The sequence below is a fragment of the Narcine bancroftii genome, chromosome 4 (assembly GCF_036971445.1).
Source record: "Narcine bancroftii isolate sNarBan1 chromosome 4, sNarBan1.hap1, whole genome shotgun sequence".
Classification (NCBI taxonomy): domain Eukaryota; kingdom Metazoa; phylum Chordata; class Chondrichthyes; order Torpediniformes; family Narcinidae; genus Narcine; species Narcine bancroftii.
In genome coordinates, this window is record NC_091472.1 from 287,318,760 (window position 1) to 287,346,574 (window position 27,815).

General features: G+C 40.8%; 1 protein-coding gene across 1 annotated transcript in view; it reads left to right on the forward strand.

Annotated features, from left to right (window-relative positions):
• lrp2a (low density lipoprotein receptor-related protein 2a) overlaps nucleotides 1-27,815 on the forward strand; it is a 246,552-nt gene that overhangs the window by 214,888 nt on the left and 3,849 nt on the right. Inside the window, exons 69-78 of the mRNA XM_069936227.1 lie at nucleotides 1,328-1,548; nucleotides 4,328-4,507; nucleotides 8,783-8,902; nucleotides 12,981-13,068; nucleotides 20,221-20,288; nucleotides 22,737-22,857; nucleotides 24,237-24,360; nucleotides 24,482-24,592; nucleotides 25,657-25,767; nucleotides 26,784-26,855. Of these exons, the coding sequence (XP_069792328.1) occupies nucleotides 1,328-1,548; nucleotides 4,328-4,507; nucleotides 8,783-8,902; nucleotides 12,981-13,068; nucleotides 20,221-20,288; nucleotides 22,737-22,857; nucleotides 24,237-24,360; nucleotides 24,482-24,592; nucleotides 25,657-25,767; nucleotides 26,784-26,855 (1,216 nt within the window). The remainder of the gene's footprint in view (nucleotides 1-1,327; nucleotides 1,549-4,327; nucleotides 4,508-8,782; nucleotides 8,903-12,980; nucleotides 13,069-20,220; nucleotides 20,289-22,736; nucleotides 22,858-24,236; nucleotides 24,361-24,481; nucleotides 24,593-25,656; nucleotides 25,768-26,783; nucleotides 26,856-27,815) is intronic.

Below are 27,815 nucleotides of genomic sequence, written 5' to 3' on the forward strand. Positions count from 1 at the left end.
CACACTATCAGAAGAGGAACTGGCAGCTGTGGCCAAGAATGTGAAGCCTGGAATGAAGCTCACAGATTGTACAATGGAAATGTTGACGCCCAAGATCAATTGCTATTAGCAAAACAGGAAAATAAAAGAATGAATAAATATTTGAATGAAATTGTGAAAGAAGAGGTGATGAAAGCTCTGTTTCTGAAGGGCTACTATGAAGAATATGAGCGTGTGCAAAAATCTGTAGCAAATCTCTTATCTAAATTAGAAGATGCCTTGAAGGAAATTCGCCATTTACAAAAATGCACTGATGATGTGAATTTACTCAACAGGGAAAATCAGAGACACAAAATGCAAGTGTCATATCTTTCACAGCAGAATAGGGTGCTTTTGATGGAACTAGGAAGATGCACGAGGAAATCATATTTTACGAGAAGATAAAGTTAGTTCTGCTGACATAAGCAGGTCCTCTGAAGTGACTTCTCAGCATCTGGTGACCTATCATAATGTTGAGGAATTGCAACAGCAAAATCAACAGCTACTGGCAATTGTTCATGACTTGATGATAAACAGGAAAGGGAAGAGCAGGAAAAAACCCTCTTCACGGATTTCTGAACTTCAGCTGAATTTTGTCGATATCCTGAACGTTGGCCTTTGTCAATCCCATTAGGCTAAGACAAGGAACATGCATTGAGAGTTGCGATATCTTCCACCCCTATAAAGGTCAGTAACAAAGGGGTAAAACAGGATGGAAGTATTCCCATATAGGATCAGAACCAGAATGGAATTCAGGACATTAGTGAACCAGATGGGACTTTGCAACATTCAAACAATTTTTTGGTCATCATTACTAATGATCAGCTTTTTAAAAAAAAATTAATTTACATTTCCATTTTAGAGACACTGTGGTAAGATAGGAACTCAGGGTATCAAGGCTATTTAATATACAATAATTTAACTCTGTATCACCACATTATACTGAATAGAATGAGGTCCTTTTCAACAGGGTTCCTTGTCACCAATAGCCTTCATGGTTGTTTAAAGTCCATGGGAAAAACAAATAACCTAGATGCATCCCAGTGAGGCAGGTCTCAACTAATGGAATGCAAATGAAAGAGCCTGACTCTGATGCAACTAATTTTCACTTCTTTTATGTTGGAGGTTCTTTGGAAATATGAAGGAAGTCTTAAGAAGTTATTGGAAAGGCAAAAATATTGCACCATCCATCCTTCAAAATAATGCATTTTTAATACAGCCTATATTAAAACAGAAATGTCTAGATATGCAAACAGACCTTCAAATGATATTATTAATTTCTGTGTACTGCTTTTAACCTTTATTTCAGGCTGTTTTACTGGACAGACTGGGGCAAGAATCCCAAAATAGAATGTGCCTGGATGGATGGACAACACCGTCAGTTGTTGGTTGATAGAGACCTGGGCTGGCCTACAGGCCTCACTATAGATTATCTAAATGGTGACAGAATCTATTGGAGTGACTCCAAAGAGAACAGTATAGAATCGATGAAGTTTGATGGGACTGACAGAATACTGGTCATTAATGGAGGTGAGGCTCACGTAAAGACACTTTTATGGACTTTGCAATTATTTATCATTTTTAATCACAGAAATGTGTGGCTGAATTTGGAATATTGTGTGCACTTCTGGTCATCTAACTACAGGAAGGATATCAGAAAGGTTGAAAGAGTGCAGAGAAGATTTACTGGGATGTTGCTGGGTCTTCAGGGATTGAGTTACAGGGAAAAATTAAACAGGTTATTCCTTGGAGAGAAAAAGAATGAGGGGAGATTTGATAGAGGTTTAAAAGATTATGAGAGGTATAGACAGAGTGGATGCGAGTAGGCTCTTTCTACTAAGATTGGGGGAGATAAATATGAGAGATCATGGTTTTAAGATGAAAGGGGAAAGGTTTAGGGGGAATATTAGGGGAAAGTTCTTCACGCAGAGAAATGAGTGTGGAATGGGCTGCCATCTGGTGTGGTGAATGCGAGCTTGATCTTGAGTGTTAAGAATATATTGGATGGATGCATAGATGGGAAAGGTCTGGAGGGTTATGGAATGGGGGCAGATCAATGGGACTAGCGGAATGGTAATTGGCACAGACTAGAAGGCCCAAATGGCCAGTTTTCGAGATGTAGCGTTCTATGGTTCTATAACTCGAAACCCTAAGTAAATAACTAAATCTGCTATGAACGTTTTTAAAATTTTAATTAAATATAGACATATTATGGGCACTGTAATAGAATTGTGCTAAACGCTATGCTAACCATGTCGCCCAACATCTTGAGACAAGCTGCAGTTAAAATAATTTAAATATTTTGTCATGTCATAGATACTTAATGTGAAGCAATAATTTTCTCAGTACTGCAGTAATATCTGACTATATAAAAATGTATACAATAATAAAAATTATAGTCAATTTTTGGGGAAGCATCAGAAGTTGCCTGTGTAATTCCTTATATTTTCAAGGATTTACATTAAACACAAAATGTTCTGATGTTGTTATCTGCTGCTAAATCATTTTTCAAGAAAGCAGTCTAATATTGAGCTACTCCCAGAGGGAAGACAAATTAGATCAATTTCCAAGCACATGCACTGGGGAATCTGTTCGAACAACTGTCAACAGGTTAGACCTGGCCCCACCCTATCTATATGGTTAAAGAAACTATGGAATGTAAGGTCCTGCCATTGAGGCTGGTTAATTCTTCATAGCATGCAGATTAGCAATTAGGAGTATTGACAATGCTGGTTGGAATTCCTGTGTTATTCATGCATTTTGATACATTCTAGAGAACAAGGCTAAGCTTGTATATCTACAGCTACTTCCAGGACCAAAGTACAAAACCTAATGTTAGAGCTAGGAACTAGCCTCCATTTTCAGCCGTCTTATTTCAGATTGGAGATCTATAACTAGTGGAGGCCTGCAGGCCTTTCTTGTTCAGCATATTATTAATGATTTGAAGGAGAATACTGATTAGTAAGTTTGCAGATAACATCAAATTGGTGGGTAATAATGGACAGTGTCTTCACTGTCACCAAAGTGAATTGTTGTCAATATTCAGAGCCCCATATTAAGCAACGTTTCATGTGAATCTGTAGGGGACATTTACTGCATCTGGTGCTCCTGATAAGGCCTCCTCTACATCAGAGAGACTGAATGCAGCCTGAGAGATCGCTTTGTTGAGCACATTCACTCTATCCTCTGCATCAACAAGGACTTCTCAGTGGCCGTTATTTTAATTCTACACACCATTGTCACAGGCATGTCTGTCCATGGTCTTGAGGACTGCCAAGTCAAATCCACCTGTCTCGGAGGTCTCCAACTAGACGACATTAATATTGGCCTCCAATTTCAGTTAACCCCTGGACTTTATCTTTCCTTGTTCCTCCATCTGTAGTTTCCTCGAGCTCCCCAATGCCTTCCCTTCCTTCTCCTATCGGAGCCCTCTGGCATCTCCCTCTATCAAGTTTTACCAATCTTTCTCTTCTACGACACCTGTATCCAAATACTACCTCTTGCTTCCCCCTTCCTCCCTCCTCTCCTCACCTTTTTATTCTGGTGTCTACCTTTTTTCCTGATTCCTAACCAAGGGCTCAGGCCTGAAAAGTTGGTTACCTTCTACTTCCTGTGGACATTGTGTGACCTGCTGAGTTTCTCCAGCACATTTATATATTGCACTTGACCACCCCCCCTCAACATCTGCAGATTTTCTTATTTAGCTCAACCTAGCTAATACTTATGAAATCTCCACCATACTTTTCCCCTTAGACTTAGAAGCAATTAAGAATCCCTTTGAATGTCTTTTGCTTTTTGCTGTTCAACATATACTTCTTGTGTGTGGCATATTATGACTTTGTTATATAACTGAAAGTGTTGGGCATTAAATGAGTATTGGCCTCATCGCTGTATATGCTGTGTATCACCAGTTATATGTATGATGTATGTAGAACCATAACCACCACTAAATGTTGCAGGCCCTACACAAGGCACTACATTGTAACTGTAAATCATAATTGAAATAGCACATAAATTGGAAATAAAGAATTTCTAGCCTTAGAAGCATCCAAAATCAGATGTTGACACTTTCATCCTTTGAATAAAATTCAAGCCACCTTTTATTTTCGGGAGTGCTGGTACTTTTTGAGGGGTGTTGGACAAAGTGGCGACTCTCTGTCTGCCTTACGGTAGATAAAAGTTAAAGAATTTCATGTGTGTTACATTCCAAATGTAGTATTATGTGACAATAATGGAACTTTTAACTTTACCTTTTAAAAAGAACTTTTACAAAACAAAGTTAACATATTGTTCTTTTTTTTTCCATCAGACCTAGGAAACCCATTTAGTCTGGATGTTTTTGAAAATCATTTGTATTGGACGTCGAAGGGGAATGGTGAAGTATGGAAGCAAGATAAATTTGGAAATGGTCAGAAGGTTAAGATAATGACAGTAAATCCATGGCTAACCCAAGTTCGAATTTATCAGGAGAATCGTTATAATCACTCAGGTACAATTTTTTTATCCAGGACTAGGTACAGCCACTGATAGTCCACAAGTATAATACTCTGCATGTATTTTCCTCTTTTAAAGTTCTACCAATGTTAGGATGTTGAGAGTGTATTAATATGATTTAATTGCCCAATTATAATCATAAATACAAAATGTTCAAAATGACAGCAACTGTACTTAAAGTTTATTATTCCTTTGTCAGTATAAAGGGTAAAGAGAAACCCTTGCAGTTTGTAATTAGTCAAACACTACTGCACGACGTAAAACATATGTCCGTTTCCAATCATAAAGATCAATTGCATAGTATTCTAAAAAAAATACTGACTGCAGCAACACTGCAGCCTTCATTTATAGTAATAAATGTTAATTAGCCAATTATGTCCTTATATTATGATAGTATATTAAAATGTTCTCTTTTATGTTGTATAAGATTCTGCCTTGTTTAAATTTGAATTAAATAAAGAGATGTGATTAGTATAAAGAAAAATTTGGACAGTAGAGGTTGGTATGCAAGGGTGATGAAAGAAAGATTGGTGGGAAGGATAAAGGACTATTGGTTTATATTGCATCTATTTTAATGCTAGAGGCTTGTCAGGTAAGGCAAATGAACATGGGCATGGATTAACATGTGTGACTAGGACGAGGTAGCCATTACAGAAATCTAGTTGAGAGAGGGGCAGGACTGATAGCTCAACATTCTGGGGTACAGGTGCTTCAAGAGGGACAGAGGTCAGGGTTAAAGAGGAAGGAGTTTTCTGCAATTGGTTAAGGAGGATGTCTTGGCAGTGGTCAGAGGTGACATTGCAGATGGATCAGTTAGTAAAGTTTTATGGATGGAGCTGAGGAGCAAGAAAAGCATGATCACCTTGTTATGAATGTACAAGAATTAGAGGAACTATATGCCAAAGGTTGCTGTCAGATGTAGGTCAAATAAAGTTGTCATAGAAAGGCATTTTAACTTTCCAAATATTGACAGGGTGAAATTTGTCCGATGTGTTCAGGAAAGTTTCTTCTGCCAATATGTAGAGGTTGCCACAAGGCAGAGGTCAATGTTTGATCTAGTCTTGAAAATTGGGAAGAGCAGGTGGATGAAGTGTTCATAAGTGAGCCTTTGGGGACCAGAGACCATTCTGCTATTAGGTTTAAGAATTATGTTTAAGATAGTTATGGAGAGAAACTGAGAAGGACCATGAGTTAAAATTTAGAATTTGGGCAAGGCTTGCTTTGATGGTAGAAGATGAGATCCAGATCAACTTGATTGGAACCGGTTGTTTGAAGGAAGAAGAACGTTAGGAAAATGGAATGTTATTCAAAGTGTGTTGACAGGAGTCCAAGACGTGCATATTCATTTTGAAGTGAAGGATCAGACAAGCAAGCATGGGAAAGCTTGGATGATGAGGGAAATTTAGGCTCTGGTCAGGATAAGAAGGAGATATGGGGCAGTTCTAAACAGCTGGGATCAAGTGTATACCTGAAGGAGTTTTGGGAAAGGAAATCAGAAAGTTAAAAAAGGGACAGAGATAGCTCTGACAGATAATATTGGGGATAATTCCAGATAATTTTTTAAGTACACAAAATGGAAAAAAAGGACCCCTCAGGAATCAATGCAGTCAAATCTGTGGAGACACAGATGGGAAAGGTCCTCAATTTGGACTTTTTTGTTTTGCTGTGGAAGAAGACCTGAGGACTGGGGGCATTGGGGCAGTCAATTGTAGTGTCTTGAGAACAGTCAGGGTTATGGATGAGGAGGTGCTCTTCATCCTGATATGTATGTTGGTACACAATCTCTGGGACATGATCAGATATACAAGGACACCATGGGAAGCTAGAGATGAAATTGCAGGTGCCTTGGTGGAGATTTTGAGTTGTCTTTTTGTGCAAGTGAGGTGCCAGAAGACTGAAGGTGGTAAATGTTACGCCTTTATTCAAGGAAAAGCCTGTGAACTATAGCCCTGGTTGTAGTTCACTGGAGAGTATTCTGAGGGGGAAGATATACATGCACTTAGAGAGTCAAGGGTTAAATAGGGATAGTTTGCAGGGATTTGTAAGTGAAAGATCCTGTCTCACAAATCTCTCGTAATTGAGTTATTTGAAGATGTGACCAAAAGGTAAATGAGGGCAGAGCTGTGGATATTGTATATGTGGATTTCACCAAGGCATCCAATAAAGTTCTGCACAGTAGCTTGCTCTGAAAGATTAGATTGCAGGGTTTCGAAGTAGAGATAGTAGAATGAATAGAGAATTGGCTTAATGGAAAGCAGAGGGTAATGGTGGAAGATTGTTTTTTCAGACTAGAGGCCCATTGCAGAAGCTATTGTTGTTCTTCATTTATATTGGTGATTTAGATGAAAACATGCTTGGGATGATAATCAGGATGATAGGCATGGGTCTGGTATAGTTGAGTTTGAAGGCGGTTCCAAAGATTACAGCAGGATTTTGATCAGTTAGGTGGGTGGGAAGAGGAATTTAAAGCAGAGAAATGTGGTGCTGTGGCGGTGTGAGCGGTGGAAGCCACCACGTTGAGGGTCGTTAACGACCGTTTTTATTCAAATTCAGCACATCCTTATAAGGGCAGCATGAGCTCAGTCACCTGGTACATTGTGACATCATAATCACTGCCCAGGGTGCGCGCTGGAAGGGACGCTGGAGTCAGAGAGAAACCTCTGACGACACCATTTCCCCATGGCTGTCCCGCCACATGGCGATACAAGCGGAGCCGGTTCACCATGAGGATGTGTGCCGCCACAGTGTTGCATTTTGGAAATCTAACATGTAGGACTAAGTAGTGAATGGTATTGATCTGAGGAGTACGGTAGGGCAGAGGGATCAGGAGTGCAAGTACATAGTGCCTTGAAAGTGGTATCACAGGTAGAAGGCGTGGTCAAAAATGATTTTGGCACATTGGTCTTCAGACAAATGTTAAGAACAGCTAGAGTTCTGAATATAGAAGTTTGGAGGTCATGTTGTAGTTTTATGTAACTTTGGTGAGGCTCCATTTGGATATCATGATCAGTTTTGTTAGAATTCAATCAGAAAGATGTGGTCAAGCTGGTAAGGGTATAGGGAATATGTACAAAAGTGCTACCTGGACTCGGGGGCTTGGAAGATGAAGACTGATCTCCCAGAGGTGTACAAAATCAAAAGAGGAAAAGATTTAGTAAACGCACAGTCTTTTGCCTAGAGTACGAAAATTGGTAACCAGAGAACATAGGTTTAAGGTGAGGGGGGAGAAATTTTATAGGAATTTGAGGGGTAACTTTTTTTTACATAGAGGGTGATGGAACAGGGTGCCAGAGGAGGTGGTTGAGGTAGTTACAATTGCCACATTTTGAGATGGATACATGGATAAGATAGGTTTAGATATGGGCCAAATAAATGCAGGTGGGACATTTTGGACATCGTGGGCAAGTTGGGAGGTGGGGTCTGTTTCCATGGTGTATGACTCTGACAATGTCTCAGCAGGTCTAATGACATCGTGCTGAGTTCCTCCAGCAGATTGCTGCACCAGATTCTTGCATCTCCAGTTTCCTGTGTGTCTCAGATCAGACGTGGTTGTTTTTAGCATAAATCACCTTGCCAAAGCTATGAACTTCCTGCTTATTGAGTTTGCCTCATTATTCTTACTCTTCCTTTCAACCTCTTCATGATATTGCCCCTTTCTACCTTACACGTTTCTTGCTGCCTTAACTGCTAAGGTGCATCCTGCACTGTTCTGATGTCAGGGTTTTTTTTTGTTTTCCCTTTTCTGTCTTTCTTTATTGAACTGAGGAGTGGTTGGCTATGAAGTTCCTGCCATTTAGACCATACCCACTGTAGAGCTCGTCGAAAGAACCAAAGACTTGTTGATCCAAACCAAGGCTTTTATTAGCAAAAGACCGGAGCTCTTCACAGGTGGCCGACCAGTCCGGAATGATCCGACCTGGCTAGGGACACACCCCTTTAAGGCCCAAACAATAGGTGTGGCTTAGCTCTCAGCCAATCGCTGTAAGCACAGTCTAGATACAGTAACTATATACACTATGTACATTGGTGATAGATCTGTACTATCACACCCACTTACCTTTCTTACTAGACCTTTAGACTCCTTTACATCCCTCCTCTTTTATTGCAACTTTGTTAGCTTCGTAAAAATCCCCCTTCTATTTGTGTGAATTGTCTACTATTTTCCCTGCGTCTCAAACTGCTTTCACAATTGTTTGTTATTTTGAACTAAATACAAACTATCTTTTCAAGATGATGGAATACAGTTGTTTTTTTTAAATTTTTCTTTCAGAACCTACTCCTTGCAAGGATGTGTGCAGTCATCTGTGTTTGCTTAGACCGGGAGGTTACACTTGTGCTTGCCCTCAAGGCAGTCACTTCCAAGATGGCAGTCATTCTGAATGTGATGCAGGTATGTGTATTTAGTCAATCCTTTTACTTAACCCCCACTCCCCCACTTCTTTGTCTAAATTTAGGAGGGCCGTTGCCCCCTCCCCCCCACCCCCCACCCCCCTGTCGTATGCCTATGGCAAAGCCAATGTTCCTCAGATTTGTCACAGCAAACTTCTTCTGAACATGTGAAGGAATAGCTTGGCAGCTGTGACTTCAGTGAAGAAGTAACTTAGAACAAACCTCAGTGTTCTATTCTTCAATGCTCTTCCCTTTTGTTTGCTTTAATGGGCATAAAAATTACTTAAAAGTTAGAGTTTACCTGCTCTTAATCTTTGAACAAATTGATTATTAATTTATCAATGGGAATAAGATGATCAGGAAGAGAGTGCTATTTTGCCAAGATATCACTTTTCTGGAACTCCAAGCTGATGACCCTAAATATCTGCAGCTCATCCCTTGCGTTCTACTGTAAGTTCAACAAGAATCTGCCTGAGCAACAGGATGTCACTGTCTGGCCTTCAGTAAGTTGTGGAGGGGAAGAGAATCTTCATTTCAGAATCTTCCTCCCAGAAAATGTGAAATCTACAAAAGAAAGGGGAAGTTGTTTCCTAAATTAGGACCTATTACTCATTAGCTCTGATCAAAGTCTGTTTGAGCATCACAAACCAGCATCTGTTTAGATTATCAAACCACACTAATAAAGTGGTATTTATTGTCAAAGCACTTTTCTACAAGAAAATAAAGTGTGGAAGTCCAAACCCCTTCCTACCAGTACCACGTGCCGATTGTGGAGGCCATCTTCTGCAACACTGCCGTCACTTGGGGCCAGCAGGTCCATGTGTGATCCATGGGGGCCACCATCTTTGATGCCATCTTCAGGTCCAGCTGCACCACATGTGGGCCGTGGAGGCTGCCATCTTGGATGTCATCTTCTGGATCCTGCAAAACCGCGTGCAGACCCTGGGAGCGCCATTTTGGATGCCGTCAACTTTTGCAGCGATGTGCAACGACCCGACTCTAGCCTCCATCACCCTCAACCAGGACCCGCCAGATCGATGATGGCCATCAAGGTAAACGGCCATGTGACGAGTTGCTTGTTCTATAGCAGGAGCACAGAGAGTTTTATACATCCGGACATGGTGCGGAGCCTCTCCCTCACAATACTGCCGGTGAACCAGAAGGTCTCCTTGGCATCCAAGTTGTATACAGTGGACTTTCGGGGTTTCTGTATTATGACATTAATGGTGCTGGGTACTGTATATAACAAGTTTAGACTGATGATAATGTCACAGCTCTTCACTGCTGTTCTATTGGGACTTGATTTTCAATGTCACCTTAAAAATGTGACAATGGGCCCATCCATCTCTTACTGTTCGTAATCCGCAATTTGATAGCCAAATCCCCGCTGATACGTCCATCAACCACTTAAAGTTCCCCTTCTGTCACTATTCGCCAACCTCACCCCCGACTGCAAACCCATTGCCACTAAAAGTAGACAGTACATTGCCGGGGAGAGGGCCTTCATCCGGATGGAGGTACAGCCCTTACTTAAGGAAGGGGTTATTGAAGCAAGCAATAGCCCTTGGAGAGCGCAGGTAATGGTAGCGTGGAACGGGGAAAAGAATAGAATGGTCATCGACTACAGTCAGACCATCAATAGATATATCCAACTGGACACATACCCTCTTCCACGAATCACCGACATTGTCAACCACATTACCCAGTATCAGGTCTTTTCAACCTTTGACCTAAGGTCGGCCTATCATCAGCCACTAATCCGCCCAGGGGACCGCCAGTATACAGCGTTTGTGGCGGATGGCTGCTTCTACCACTTCCTACGGGTCCCCCTTGGTATCACAAATGGCATCTCAATCTTCCAGTGGGAGATTGACCATATGGTGGATCAGAATGAGATTTGGGCCACTTTCCCATATCTTGACAACATCACCATCTGCAGCCACGATGCCAATCTCCGGAGATTTCTCGAGTCAGCCAAGCTCCTTAATCTGACATACAAGAAGGCCAAGGGCGTGTTCCACACAACTTGCCTGGCCATCCTTGGCTGTGTCATGGAGAATGGCATCATTGGCCTGGACCCAGACCACATGTAACCACTCTTGGAGCTTCCCGTCCCACACAGCTTCAAGGCCCTGAAGAGGTGCCTTGAATTTTTCTCCTATTATGCTCAGTGGATTCCCAATTATGTGGAAAAGGCCTGCCCTCTTAACAAATCTACGTCCTTCTCTCTGGTGGAAGAGGCTTGTGCAGCCTTCAACCGCATCAAGTCTAACATCACTAAAGCCACGAAGCATGCTGCAGATGAATCCACCCAATTTCAGGTGGAAAGCAATGCATCAGACTTCACCCTGGCAGCCACCCTTAATCATGCTGGCAGGCCCATCACGTTTATTTTCACACACCCTGCAGGGCCCCAAAATTCGACACTCCTCAGTTGAAAAAGCAGCTCAAGGCACTGCAGCTCTGGCACCATTACCCAGCTGGTAAGAGATTCACCTTGCTGACTGATCGCGATCATGTTCAACAATCAACAGTGGGGCAAAATCAAAAACGATAAAATACTATGGTCGAGAATAGAATTATCCACCTATAACTATGACATCCTGTACCAGCCATGGAAATTTAACAAGCCACTATACATCCTGTCCCGTGGGACTTCTTCCAGCGCCCAAATCAACCAACTGCAAAACCTCCGTAATGATCTCCGTCACCCCAGAGTCACCTTGTTCTTTCACTTTGTCAAAGCACGCAACTTGCCATACTCCATTGACGAGATCAGGACCTTGACAAAGAACTTCAGGGTCTGTGCTGAGTGCAAGCCACACTTGTACTGGCTGTACAGGGCACAACTTATTAAAGCCACTTGCCCCTTCAAGCAACTCAGTGTCAACTTTAAAGGACCCCTGCCCTTCACCGACCGTAACATATTTCCTTAACATCATCGACAAATACTCTTGGTTTTCAGTTGCCATCTTCTGCTTGAACATGTTTGCTGTCACAGTCACAACCTCTTCACTCTATTTGGCTTCCCCAGTTATATCCAGTGACTAGGGGCCTTCCTTTATGAGGGACAAGCTGCACCAGTACCTGTTGGCTAGAGGCATTGCCACGAGCAGGACCACTAGTTACAACCCACAGGGTAACGAGCAAATGGAGAGGGAGAATGCTATGGTCAGGAAAGCAGTCCTCCTGGCTTTGGGGTCCAAAGGCCTCCCAGTCTCCCGCTGGCAGGAGGTTCTCCTGGAGGCCCTCCACTTTACCAGGACCCTGCTGTGTGCCACCACTAACACTACACCACATGAACACATTTTCCTTTCCCAGAAAATCTGCGACAGGACCACGCTACCGGTGTGGCTGTCATCTCCAGGGCCCATCCTGTTCCGGGGGCATGTGAGGAACCATAAGTCTGACCCATTGGTCGAAAGGGTGCACCTCCTCCATGCCAACCCCCAGTATGCCTACATGGCATATTCGGATGAACACAAGGACGCTTCCATCAGGGTCTTGGCTCCCTCAGGGGCCCTGGACACCATGCTAATCACCCCACACCCTCATCACCATTAAAAGCACACGATGCACCCAATCTCTGGTATCCTGCCTTCGCCCTGAGGGAGGATACACAAGCCACGGCGCCCACCCACCAGCTCAATACTGATGAATACGAACAGGCGCCCAAGACCATCCAGGACCCTGCTGCTGTACCGCAGCTGCAACTGGTTCTACGATAGTCCCAGCAATCGACCAGATAGGCTGAACTTGTGACTTTCAAATTGTAAACTTCACCCCGTGGGACTCATCTTTTTAAAAAAAAAAGGGGTGTATGTGGTAAACTACTGTAATGTATAATTATCCAGTCGAGCATACCTATTGGCTGGTTGTCCCTTTGGCCCCACCCCACCGGCTCCTGTGTAAAGGTGACTGTCCCACAGTTCCCTCCATCTCCAGTGCAGGACAACCGATCAGGAGGAATATGCTGTGTTGTCAAGTGAATTAAAACCTATTGGTTTCTCCACAATAGTCTCCTGAGTGATTGATGGTGCATCAGATGGATTTATTCACAATGTTTTGCTTCTCTGCAGCTATTGAACCAGAGCAAACCATGCCGCCCGCTTGCAAATGTTGGAATGAAGGAACGTGTTACTTTGAAGCAAACATTACAAAGTGCACGTAAGTTGAAGGCCATGAACTCTGAGGAAATGTACCCAACAGGGGTCTGCATCCCCCACAGGAATCTACAGATATTATTTGATGCTTCAATTTCTTCCTTTTTTTTTTAATATATAAATATCGTCTCTTTTTCCACAAAGTTGCTTTCTTATGTTTGCACCATGTATCTTTAAGATTAATGTTAATTTCTCAGTTGGTTGACACCAGACATTACTGGTTGGGAATTTACTGGTCTCCACCCTTGAATTTTTTTTCCCATTAATAATAGCGTGTAATAGTAAATAATGTGCATACTATGCATCCTTAAATGAGTCTGTGATTATATTCTGACCATTACTTCCTGAGAGGTGCTCACCCTATGAATGACTGATTGATTGTAGAAAACCCATTACTTCCATTTTCTTTAATGTTTCTAATCCATTAAATTCAATCACTTCTCTCAAATTGTAAACATGCAGCAACATGAAAGGGAGCAGTATTACAAATATGCATCTGTCATTACTCATTCTTTTATCTTGCTAAGCCTTGGTTATGTTCAAAGTGCCATCTATAAATTCCAAACTCCCATTTTTCTCATGGTTTTGCTTGAAATCATTGTTCAAAACATCAAGTAAATATTCAAAAAAGAACTTACTGAGAGTTTGTCTCAATATGTCATTATCATTTGGTTCTTTATAATAGCTTTTTAAAGCAAGCCGTTTTTGCCCTGCATTTAGTCCAACTGCTGTTTCAGAATTCACTCCACCATCTATTCTCCAATATTGAGTGCAGTGCTGAACTGACGAACGTTAGGCAAATCTGAAAGCCTTAGAATGGAGTCTTTCAATATCAAGTGCATGTTGCATTCATTATGAAGAATTTTCTCTTGTAGTGGAACACCATCTCCTCTGGTGTAACACAATTTGAGTGGAGGTGGTTCCAGGTATCCTTATCTAAGGAAGGATGTCCTTGCAATGGAGGGAGTGCAGAGGCGATTCACCAGGCTGATACCTGGAATGGCAGGAATAACTTATGAGGAAAGATTGCGCAATTTGGGATTGCACTCGCTGGAGTTTAGAAGATTGAGAGGGGATCTCATAGAGACATATAAAATTCTGGCAGGACTGGACAGATTGGATGCGGAAGGGATGTTTCCAATGGTGGGGGAGTCATGGTTCGAGGATAATAGGCAAACCATTTAGAACCAAGATGAGGAGGAATTTCTTTACCCAGAGGGTGGTGAATCTGTGCAATTCATTGCTACAGAGAGCAGTAGAGCCAGTTCATTGAATATATTTAAGAGGGAATTAGATATATTTCTTCATTATAAGAGAATTAGGGGTTACGGAGAGAAGGCGGGGACGGGGTACTGAACTTTAAGATCAGTCTTGATCTCATTGAATGGCGGAGCAGGCTCGAAGGGCCGAATGACCTACTCCTGCTCCTATCTTCTATGTTTCTATGAAGAGATCTGACCAGAAGGGGAGTTTGAAACAACCCATGAGTGTAATCCTGAAACTGGGGGAGGTTGGCAATTATGGCAAATCCCACGTGATTTAACTTTCTTATGAAAGGAAAATTGGAGGAATTGATTTCTCCTCAAACAACACGAATCAGTGGCCTTTGTACCATTAGGTTGTGATGAGCAGAAAATTGAAAGATTCAGGACCATCCACCAAATTGGAAGTTTAATTTGAAATTGTCTTTGTTCTTGATTGGCTGAGCTGTCCAAACATACAGTTGAGCCCACAAAGGAATCCAGTTTTAACATTTTCACATTTCTTTTTCAATATTTTTATTAACATTGAATTTTAACATGCAAAGATACAGAGCACATATGTTGAAAGTCAAGAAGATACATCACACTTAAATCATATAATTTCTTCCAAAATACTTTACATTTTAATCAAACAGATTAAATATTGTATAAGTATTGATATTTTATTATAAAAAAGGAAAATCTAAACCCACTACCAAGAAAGAAGCTGTTTGGCCAAAGGAAAGAAGGCAGAATTCTTATCAGTGATAAATTACCTCATTAGTCAACAGTTCTACCTTCATAACAAATCAAAGATTATAAAAGTAACTCAATAAAGGTCCCCACCATATTTGAAAAATTGAATTCAAATCAGAAACTGAGCATCTAATCTTCTCTAAATTTAAACATGACGTGACATCACGTATCCATTTAGCATAATTAGCCAGGGTAGCATCCCTCCATCTGAGCAACACTGGCCTCTTAGGCATAAGAGAAAGAAAACTTTAGAGTTGTTTAGAGTACTTTTGAAATACTTTATTCCAATATTCCTCAAATGTCTGACATGTTCAGAACATATGGATTAATGAAGCATCTCCATTGTTGCATTTTTCACATTTTAAAGCAAATAATTTATCAAAGTGCAAAATTGTGAAATTTCTTTCACATACAACCTCAGCAGTTGTGGTCAATTAATTATCTTACAAAGCTTCTGATATAAATGCATGAGGAAGAATTTAATAATTGTTTGACAATTAATACATTTTCAAAGACTGTATTGTCAGTGGTTTTGCTTTTAATTCAGATTAATTGTCCGAGTACGTGCAAGACATCATGTACTCCCCTGAGATTCTTTTTCCTGTGGGCCAAGCAGAATTCCTAATTGTCAGTTGTGCAAAAAAAACTAGTCAAAAAAGGTATGTATACAAAAGAGAGAAATGTCAACAAGAAAGCAAACAAACTGGTGCAGTGCAGAAAAGAAATATTCAATAATAAATAATATGCAAAATAAGAGTCCTTAAATGAGTCTCTGATTGAGTTCGTTGTTTAGAGTCTGACAGTGGAGGGGTAACAACTGTTCCTAAACTTGGTGGTGTGAGTTTTGTGGCACCTACGCTGTTAGGTCTGCTTTGTTCATGAATGAGTGAGACAAACACCAGGCTGAGTCGAAATCAGGGTTCTTTGTTCTTTATTACCGGATTGTAACACTTGCGACTAACCATGTTAGTCGGAGAATGCATTCTGCCGTTATCAGCAAAATGGTGATTTTTTATACCCTTGGATATGTGCTTAGAACATCATCATATCATTACTTGTCCAATGACTAAAACTGTTGCTATCCTTTCCCTGCTAGCTTCCTGCCTCTCAATCCATCAATGTCTCTCTTATCTTGTAAGTACAAGGATGCATTCACATCTTGTTACAGCCCTGCACATTCCCATCTCATGATGTTTTACCTAACAGGAGTACAAGGACACCTCCCCTTCTTGTTACAGCCCTGTACAGGGTAACTCCTTACACATTCCCATCTCATGATGTTTTACCTTACAACACCAAGCTCTGAAACACCTGGACAGTAAAGATGCATTAATCAGAATGCTCTTTTTCGACTACAGATCGGCATTTAACACCATCATCACCTCAAAACTTATCAGCAAACTACAAGACCTGGGACTCAACACCCCACTGTGTAATTGAGTCCTGGATTTCCTCTCCTCCAGACCACAATCAGTGAGGATTGGCAGGAACATCTCGACAATCTTCATCAGTACCAAAGGGCTACATTCTTAGCCCCCTCACTTTACACTTATGACTGTGTGGCTCAGTACAACAACACCTCTGTAATAGGTTGTATAAAGAAAGGTGATGAGTCAGGTATACAGGAGGGAGATTGAAAACTTGGCTGAATGGTGCACCAACAACCTTGCACTCAGTGTCACCAAAACTAAAGAGCTGATTGTTGACTTCAAGAGATATACAATACAGTGATCACTGGGGGAATCAGAGGTGGAGAGGGTAAGCAAATTTAAGTTCTTGGGAGTCACTATCTCGGAGGATCTTTCCTGGACCCAACACTTCATGAAGAAAGTACGTCAGCACCTCTACTTCCTCAGGAGTTTGCAGAGGTTTGGTATGACACCAGAAACCCTGGGAAATTTCTACTGAGGTGTGGTGGAAAGTGCTGACCAGCTGCATCACGGTCTGGTATAGAAACACCAATACCCCTGAGTGCAAAACCCTGCAAGAGGTAGTGTACACAGCCCAGCACATTACAGGCAAAACCCTTCCCACTATCGAGAACACCTACAGGGAACGCTTCCGTCAGAGGGCAGCAGCAATCATCAAGGATCCACACCATCCAGTGCAAGCCCTGTTTGTTCTCACTGTTGCCGTCAGGAAAGAGGTATAGATGCCATAAGACTCACACCACCAGGTTCATGAACAGCTGCTACCCCTCCACCATCAAATTCCTCAATGACAAACTCAATCAGAGACTCATTTAAGGACTCTTGTGCATTTTATTGATTTTTATAAAAAATTCTCCCTGTATTGGACAGTCGGTTTGTTAACATTCATTATGTTTACAGTTCTTTATTTGTTTACATGTATATGCTGTGTACATTTTTTTTTGCACTACCAATAAATAATAATTCTGCCTCGCTCACAAAAAAGAATCCCAGGATGGTATGTGATGTCTTGTATGTACTCTGACAATAAATCTAAAATATGAAACCTTTACCTCTTTCCTGATGGAAGTAGAGAGAACAGAGCATGACTTCGGTGGGGTGGATCTTTGATGATTGCTGCTGCTCTCTGATGGTAATGTTCCATGTAGATTTACCTGATGATGGGGAGAGTTTTGCCTGTGATGTCCTGGGCTATGTCCACTACCTTTTGCAGGGCTTTCTCTCAGAGATATTGATGCACCTATACAAGGCTGTGATGTAGTTGGGGTCTCTGCTGCATGCAGAAAGTCGCTGTTACCACTTTTTTTTCCTAGATAAATTCATTCTGATAAATAATCTAGCACTCGTTTATCAAAATATTGCTGTCTATTAATCCTATAAATATCTATCCTGTCAGAACAATCTTGCATCCTTAGCCGGAGAAGAACAAATGGATTTCAGAGTACAGGCCCATATGGATCCTGCTGGGTCAGGGTGCTGAAATAATGTCTCATCTCTCACATCCACAGTCACATCCAATATCTGGGGCCAGGCTATATTTCTTTGCACGAAACCAAAAAGAGGATCACGGCTGTGCCTCTCGTATAAAGCTTCAGAGTAATTAAATGATGGTGGAAGTCGGTAAAAGTCTAAGTGATGATTAGAATTAGTTTTAAAAATTAGAAGTCCACCTCCAGCATGTCCTGCTCCAAAACACAGAAGTAGCAAGTGAGAATTTGAGTTGCTCTTTTTAAATCACACAGTTGTGGAGCATCTGGTGGTGGAACACATTAAAACACACATCCTAGAGAAGCTAAACCCATTTCATTTTGTCTACAGAAGAAACCATTCCACCGACAATGCTTTAGCCTTGTCCCTTCACCCTGTCCTGACCCACCTCACCAATCGTTCCCTAGATGCTGATGGAGAAGCTGTCCTCGGTGGAACTCAACACCCCTCTCTGTAAATGGATCCTGTCAGAAAGTCCAGATCAGTAACAGAATGTCAAGCACCATCACGCTGACCACTGGTGCACCTCAGGGGTGGATGCTCTGCCCGCTCCTATTCATGCTACTGACCCACCACTGCATTGCCAGATCCAGTTCCAACAGTATCATCAAGTTTGCAGATGACACAACAGTAGTTGGTCTCGTCAGCAACAGAGTTGATTTGCACTACAGAGCTGATGTGGAAAATCCCATAATATGGTGCTAGAGTAACAACATGAGTCTTAATGTGGACAAAATGAAGGAGGTGATCGTGAAATTTAAGAGGACCAGGAATGACCACCCTCCCTACACATCAATAACTCTGTAATGGAGAGAGTGGAGAACACCAAGTTCCTTGGATACTCAAAATCACCTTACTTGTCAGGAAGGCACAACAGCGACTGCACTTCCTATGAAGAGTGAAGCGGGCAAGGCCACCCACCACCATTATGTCAACCTTCCAGATGAGCTCTATCGAGAGCGCCCTGGCCGGCTGCATCACAGTGTTGTATGGTTGCTGCCAAGAAATGGATCAGAGGTCAACCCACAGGATCACAAGAGTTGCAGAGAGGATCACTAGAGTCTCTCATCCCCCCTCCCCCACTCTCACCCAACCCCCCCTCCCCCCATCAATGTGATCTACTGGGATTGTCTGAAGAGGGCGCACAAAATCATCAAGGACCCCTTCCATCCTGCACAGAGCAACTTTCAGCTGCTCCCGTCGGGAAAGACATACAGGAATACCAGAGCCAGCACAACAAGGCTGAGAAATAGCTTCTTCCCATTGGCTGTGACAATGCTGAATGACCAAAGGAACTGCTCACACTAACCATTCAAGCCTCTCATATTCATGATTTTTAAAAAAATTTATTGTTTATATGAATAATTATCCTGCATATGTATTTTTTATCTATATGTGTATTATGTCTAGTTGTGTGTCTGCATGTCCTGCACTGAGGACTGGAGAGCACTGTTTCATCAGATTGTACTTGTGCAATCAGATGACAATAATTTTGACTTGACGTTGTTTTGAATACCTGAATGGCTAATGAGAGACAGACCGGAAATTCAACCTGCAAGATTGAATTAGACTATTTTTCATGTAATCTCTTTCAGTGTTGTTGATCAAAGGAAACACAAGCACTGAAATTAACAGCCCAAAGTAAATGTTTCTCTTGTAGCCGCGTGCTACGCGAAAGAAGATACACACATGTAGTGTAGTCTGGTTAAGCTCTGAGTTTTATTAGGACTCAGGCCCGACTTTTATACTTGCACTATTCCCGCTGTGGCCCCCCCCCTTGGCTGATGTCACAACATAGATAACAAAAGTAGATTTCCTGCACGTGGGTACTTTCCTACGTAACATTGCCCTTCCCCGTGCGCTGTCCCTGTCTGTTGGCTGTGCAGCAAACCCAGCACCATTTTGGGGTCGCTGGCCTTTAAGTTGCCCTTGCTGTTCACCCACCAGTTCACTTGTTGGGGCCAGTGCCGCTGCGCTGGCTCCTGGCCTTTGGTTCCACTCACTGCCTGAAGCGCCGGCTAGATTGCCACTGCAGCGGGCCACCACACTCTATGGCTTTGTGTTTTAAATAAGCCGTTGGCAATATCAAAGGTTAGATATTAATATGATTAATAAACAGCAAATGGTTGATATAAACGATTGCTAGAATTTAAAAAAATAATCAAAATAGCATACTACACTTGAAATTTTCTGTTGTCAAGCAAGAGAAGTTTGAAATATTACATGTTATCTTTTCTGCAGATGTCCTTATGGGTATACAGGAACCTACTGTCAATTTGCAAAATCTCAGGGATTGCGCAGTTCAACAGGTATTTATTGAAAAATTGAGATTCAGATAATTAAAACATTCCATAGCTCAATGAAACCACTCTGGTTTTTTGATAAAGTTGTCACAGGCTCTTGTTTTGATGTTGACTTTGGTCTCGCAGCAATGATGAATGAGTCTCAATGGTTGCAAAAAGCCATTAGTGGAAGCAAATAAATGGACGTGATATTGTTTCTTTGTTATTTATTATGAAATCAAGATTGTAGTTACGATTCATTGTCTGTAGTGACAAATGGAAGTTGCTTTCCATTAACAAAATATTTTATACTAAATTTGTATACCTGGGAAGTAACAGAAAAGACATCTTATCATATACATTCTGCCAATTCCAGAACTCACAGCATTAACTTCCTCCCTTAAATAAAAAGATTGATGCTTGCCTAGGCTCTGTGTAATGGAAGCATAACCTCCCTATTTCTATGAGTGGAACTTACTCAGTTAATTTTATGACTTGTACTGAACATAAGTTTAATTCTTAAATTTCCAGTAAATGCTAGATATTCATCCCTAGAATAGTCAAATTGATCATTGTTGTGGTTTCCTTATAAGAACATAAGGAATAGGCCATCTGGCGCATCTAACCTGCGGCTTCCTCCATTGAATAAAATCGTGGCTCATCTGGCCATGAACTCGGCTCCACCTACCTGCTTTTCCCATAACCCGTACTTCCTCTACTGTGCAAAAATCTATCTAACTGTATCTTAAATATATTTAACGAGGCAGTCTCTCTCTCTCTCTCTCTCTCTCTCTCTCTCTTTATACTGCTTCCTTGGGCAGAGAATTCTACATATTCACCACTCTCCGGTAAAAGCAGTTCCTTCTCACCTCCATCCTAAATCTACCCTCACCCCTTCCCCAAATGTTAAGGTTACGTTCCTTAGTTCTACATTGACCTAGCAGTAAAAACAACCTTCCTGTCTCTATCTTGTCTATCACTTTTGTAATTTTATGTGTTTCTATAAGATCTCCTCATCTCTTGGATCAAACTGGAGAATCTTCTCTGCACCGTCTCCAATGGCAGTCCATTCTTTCTCATGCAAGACCAGAACTGCACATAGTACTCCAGTTGCAACTTCACCACAACCCTGTAACTGTACAGTTACAGCAGAGCCTCCCTGCTGTTAAGTTCAATCCCTCCAGCGATGAAGGCCAACATTCCATTTGCCATTTTGATTACTTGCTGCACCAGCAACCAACCTTTGGTGATTCATGTACAAGCAACCCCAGATCCCTTGGCACAAGAGCATTCTGCAATCTTTCACCATTTAATCAATAATCTGATCTACTATTTTTCCTTCCAAAGTGAATGAACTTGCATTTCCCAACACAATGGGCCATTTGTCAGACCCTTATACGTTCACTTAACTTATCTACAGTGCCCTTCATATTGTTTGAAACAAAGACACTTGTTTTACTTTATTTGCCCCTTTGTTCCACAATTTTACATTTGTAATCAAACAATTCACATGTTATTAAAGTGCACATTCCAGATTTTATTCAAGGTTATTTGTATACATTGTGGTTTGACCATGTAGAAATTACAGCATTTTTTTATACATAGTCCCCTCATTTCAGGGCACCATAAGGTTTGGGACATTTGGCTTCACAAATGTTTGTGAGGACTCAGGTATGTTTAATTGCTTCATTGATGCAGGTATAAGAGAGCTAGGCTTGCTCCTAAGCTTTTGATCACCTTTGGAGTCTGTAGTTGCCATTTTTTTACCTGAGGACCAGAGTTGTGCCAATGAAAGTCAAAGAAGCCGTTATGAGGCTGAAAAACAAGAATAAAACAGTAAGAGATATTGCATAAACCTTTAGGTTACCAAAATCAACAGTTTGGAACATCATTAAGAAGAAAGAGCGTGCTGATGAGCCCAGTAATCACAAAGAGGCTGGTATCCAAGGAAGACCTCCGCTGCTGGAGACAGAAGAATTCAGAATCAGAATAAAGAAAAATCCCCAGATGTCTGTCTGTTCTCTCAAACACCTGTGAAGCCAATATCCTAAACCTTATGGTGCCCTGAAATGAGGGGACGACATATAAAAAGCGCTGTAATTTCTACATGGACCAACCAAAATGTCTACAAATAATAACCTTGAACAAAATCTGGAGTTTGCACTTTAATTACATGTGGATTGTTTGAATGCAGATTTAAAACTGTGGAACACAGGGGTAATTGAAGAAAGTGTCTTTGTCTCAAGCATTATGGAAGACCCTCAGTAACCATTCCACTATTTGCTGTTCCACTCAGTAAACTCGGAAATGCTACATTCAGTCCCCTGTTCCAAAACATTTATCTATAGCTTGAAGAGTTGTGGGCCCACCACCAACCCCTGCGGCACTTTGCCTTCTATCTACTATACGTGTCAAACTTATGTTTACTGGTGATGTATTAAAACTCATTTTTAATATATTTTTATGTTGCTACAGCAACAGGAACCTTATTAGTCATCAATATTACCATAATTCTGGCAGTACTGACTGCTGTGGGAGCATTCCTGAATTACAGACGCACAGGTTCCATTCTGCCACCCTTCCCTAAGCTTACAAGGTAACAATTTTTTAACATTGTGTGTGAACATACTAAGTTACACAACAGTGGTAACATCAACCAGAGGCAGAGTTAATACGAAAGAGAAAACTTGCCAATATATCATCGTTCTTTACGAGTATATGTACACCAAAATGCTGGAGGAGCTCAGCCGGTCTTCTCACCATCCATAGGAGACAAAGCTATACGACTGATGTTTTGGGACTGCGCCCTTCTTTAAGGAATAAGCAAAATAAAGCCAGAAGCAGGAAATCTCAGCAAGTCTCAGAATTCAGACAATGCTGGCTGGGGGAGGAATCCAGACCAACAAAATGTGTTAATTGATATAATAAGGGATGAGATAAGAATTTATCTTGATTGTGCGAAATGAGACGGGAGGGAGAGGCAGGCCTAGGGGAGGGTGATGGGGGAAGAAGTGAGAGGTGGGGGGGGGGTGTTAATGAAAGCCAGAGCAGATTATATTAATGCCATCCTGTTGGAGGGTGTCCAGTCAGAAAACCAGGTGTTATTCCTCCAATTTGCTGGTGGCCTCAGCCTGGCAGTGTATGAGATTATGGACAAACATGTCAGCAAGGGAATGTGATGGAGACTTTAAATGGGTGGCCACTGGGAGATCCATACTGTTGTGGCAGACAGAGCCAAGGTGCTCAACAAAATGATCTCCCAGCCTGTCCGACGAAGGGGAGATCACAACAGGATCACCAGATGCAACAGATGATCCTTGCAGATTCACAAGTGAAATGTTGCTTCACTTCGAAGGACAGTTGGGGCCCAGAATGGTGTCAAGGGAGGAGGTGTGGGTGCATGTGGAGCATCTCCTGCAGTCACAAGAGTAGGCCCAAAGGGGGTGATTGATGAGGGGGAAGGAGTGGGGAATATGTGTCTAGTGGTGGGATCATGTTGTAAGTGGTGGAAATGGCAGAGGAGGATGTGTTGGATGCAGAGGCTGGTGGGGTGGTCGAAACGTTGGCAATATATCTTTGTCTCCAATGGATGCCGAAAAGACCGACTGAGTTCCTCCAGCATTATGGTATGTTTTTACAACAATCACACCTGCAGACTTCTGTGTTTCACTGCAAGTATATGTAACCTTGTGTCCATTTATTTTTTATGAGTGTGTGCAACCTTATGCCTTTTTCTCAAAAATTTTGCGCTTGACATCACCTCCAGCTAATACAACTGTAATCAAGAAATATGCCAAAATAACTTCCTGCAGATCATGTTGTAGAGCAAAAATGCTGTAATGTTCAGAAGAAATTACTGTAGCACAAGATCTGTGTTTCTCCCTCCTCTCTCTGACATGTTTCCTTTGCACGGTGCATACATTCAATTCTATTTTCACAATTTAATGGTGTAATGTCTAACTATTCTTTTTCAAGCTTAAGCAGTTTTGTCAAACCCAATGGAAATGGTGTCACTTTCAGATCTGGAATGGATACTGTAGGAGACACTAGTGCTTCTACCATTGACATAGATTCTGCTATTGATGGAGCAATGCAAATGGTAAGATGAACATTAAATAACTTATCATTAGTCTGCAGCTACTGTTTTTCTGGATTGCTGACTGTTTCGCACTCCTGCTGAGTTGCTATAATTAATCTGAAACAATCCTCTTTTGCAACAGAATGAAAACTTTGTGGCTGAGGTTGGAAGACAACCAGTTACATTTGAAAATCCCATGTTTGGAACAAAAGGCATTGTTTGCAGTCACCCTCCTGCAGTCGAGCAATCAGCGGTAAAATATGAAGAGACCATTGAATTAAATCAACTGATCATCCTATAACTAAGGGTTTTTGAGAATAATTGTTTCTTTCAGTTAAGCAAATTGGTTGGTGATAGTGATTCTATTTCATCTTTCCAAAATGCCACCGTAATTATTTCCTCCTAATTCAAAGTGGTCAAGGTCTGTTTGACCAAAAAGGTATTTTTTATTACACGAGCATTAGCATGGAAAACATTATAGGGACAAGGTTAAACCCTTGATAGGTGTAAAGGGAAGCCTGTCTCCTCTTCCAATTGGACAATGTATTAACTTCAATTCAGGCACCTGCCTGCTTTATGCTCTGAAGAAGGGCCCAAGCCCAAAATGTTGGTTACATAACTTTTGATACGGCATGATTTGCTGAGTTTGCAGACTTTTGCGTTTCACTAACTTCATTTACATTCCTTGGTTGCTAAATTCTATCAAAATCAGTTTTGAGATATTCAATTGATCTAACACCAATAGTTTAGAGGCAATGTTCTAGATTTCAAATACCTTTTTATGTGAATACATAGTTTTCAGCATTAATTGCTCAAATTAATGTGAATACATAGTTTTCAGCATTAATTGCTCAAATTAACTAGAAACATTTATTCTCTGTTCTGTTCTGGGCTCTCCCACTAATCATATTCCTTAATCGGATCAATCCTCAATCTGCTGTGGCCCTGAGAGTATAAGTTTGTTGTGGAATGTTTCCTTCATTGTGTACTTCTAGTATCACTCCAGTTAACCTCTTTTGCATTCTCTCCAAACATATATCTTCTGTTTGTGACCAGAATGAGGGCATTTTGTCCGATGAGATTTAAGAAGAATGCTATCTAACTGCAGCATAATGAATCTTTGATATTTTTTTCTTGTACGGTAACTTCGCCGTTGTTTCTGCAGAGACAACAACCATTTGAATGAACTAAAACCAGTTCAAGTGAAATAATAATAGGATTGTGTTTAAACAACAATGAATTGTTGGAATTAAATTTGATGTCCTTTCTGTTTTGACTATGTTTGATTTGCTTTCTTGTTGTTTTGGCATGTTCCAGGTTGTGGTGGCAGTTAGTAGTGAAACAAATGGCAGCAGCTACGACAACCCTACCTACACATCCATGCCTTCGTTTGTGGACAAGCCTGTTTCAATGCATTCACAAACTCGGGTAAAAAGGATATGTTTCTATTAAATCTGCACCACCCGGATTTTGGAGTCTTCTTTATCTCGGTTCATCTTAACAAGTTATCTTTGCAACAGAACCCCAGCATATCCAGTCATTTTCCTCCTAGCTACGATTCTCCAAAGTTCTCCAAAATCGCAATCTGCACTGTTGTGACCAGAAGTCTTCACAGATTTTGACTGTACTGTAAGAAGTTAGTGCAATAGTTCTATCATGTCTTCTTTATCCTCTACTCTGTGTCTTGGCCAATAAAATAAAATTTTCCAAATGCCTTTTTAGCCTCCTGTTTTGCTCCCTTCAGGAATTGTTAGATATGAACTCCAAGTTTTTTCTGTTCTACTTTTCTCAGTATCTTGTCAATAGTTTTCTGTGGTCACTTACAACTTTGCCATGCTCTTATTCAATAACTCACTTCTCAAAATTAATTATTCACTTTCTGATGTTCTCATAAGCTAACTGATATCATCTACAATATCAATTGCATGGCTAAGTTTGTGTTATCAACAAATTCTTAAACAAAGGCCCCTGAATTTATATGAATCAATGATAGAGACTTCAAATATAGAGAACCTATCGTTGAATGTTAATCAAGATGTTAGGAAGTTAATAGGGATTTGGAAATGCACGAAGACACAATAGAACTATTTCAGTAGCTCATTCCTTACTTTATGTCATGTGCTTCTGAAAACAACACTCCAGTATATATTTGTGTGAGTGTGTTAATAAAAATAAGTAAGGAATAAATTGATGTTAAAGTGTCTACTCAAATTACATTTATTGCTTTTGCGCTATCTTTAAATTTCTTTCCATTGTTAGGCCTATTTTATTTTATATTTCTTTGCCAAAATTATGGGCAGTACACTGTGCTGTGTCTGCTATGCTTCCCCTTACAATAAAAGTTAAGGCACTTGTTTCACCTGAAAAATTAGCAGGAACATTAATCACTTAGATTAGTCCCTTTTTTCGATGTGGTTCCAGTAATTATTGTTTTGTCCTTTCAGGAATCAAGATGGAATATTTTCAAACGAAAGCCTAAACAAAGCACAAATTTTGAAAACCCTGTTTATGTAGAGGTAACTGTGCACTTTGTATTTTTTTATACATACATATATAAATATATATATATATACACACACACACAAACACACACACACACACACACACACACACACACACACACGTATATATCTATATATATATAGATATATATATACACACACACACACACACATGTATATATATATTTTTTTAATGTATCAACTGATTGTAAAAAAAGAGAGAAACTAATTAGTCAATTTAGTGACCTTTGGTGTTTCAAAATTGAACATTGAATAGGGGTGTCTGAACATTTATTTTTGGTGTATATAATTCATGGTGTTCTACAGCAAAGAAATGGGAAAATCGCATCCATGATGACCAAGATGCCTACCTCAGCTAATTTTATTTGACTGTATATACCCAATGTTCCTCTAAACCCTTTCTATCTATGTACCTATCCAAATATTTTTATTTTTACACATTATAATTGTATCCACCTTGGCCACCTCTTCTGGCAGCTTGTTCTATATATCTACCACCCCCTGTATGGAAGAACTTGATCCCAGATCTTCTTTAAATGTTCTCTCTCACTCACCTGAGCCCTACGCCCTCTAGTTTTAGACTCTACTACCCTGGGAAAAAGTCTATAACTATATGTCGGTGCCCCTCATAGTTTTATGAATATCTATAAGCTCACCTCCTTGGCTTCCTTTGATCCAGGGGCAACAATCCCTTCTTATCCAACCCTCCCTCTAACTGAAACCTTCCAGTTCAGGCAACATCTTTGTGAATCTTTTCTGAAGTCATGAACTTCCCATAGTGAGCAGAACTGCACACAATAATTCAACTATAGTTTAAAATGATAGCAAAAATATTTTCTTCACTTTTCTGTATTGCCATATATACTATATTCTCATGTAAAAGTTGAATTTTGTAGACCATTTTTTAAATGTTAAATTTATGGGGTCGACTATTACATGGATACTACTTCTGTG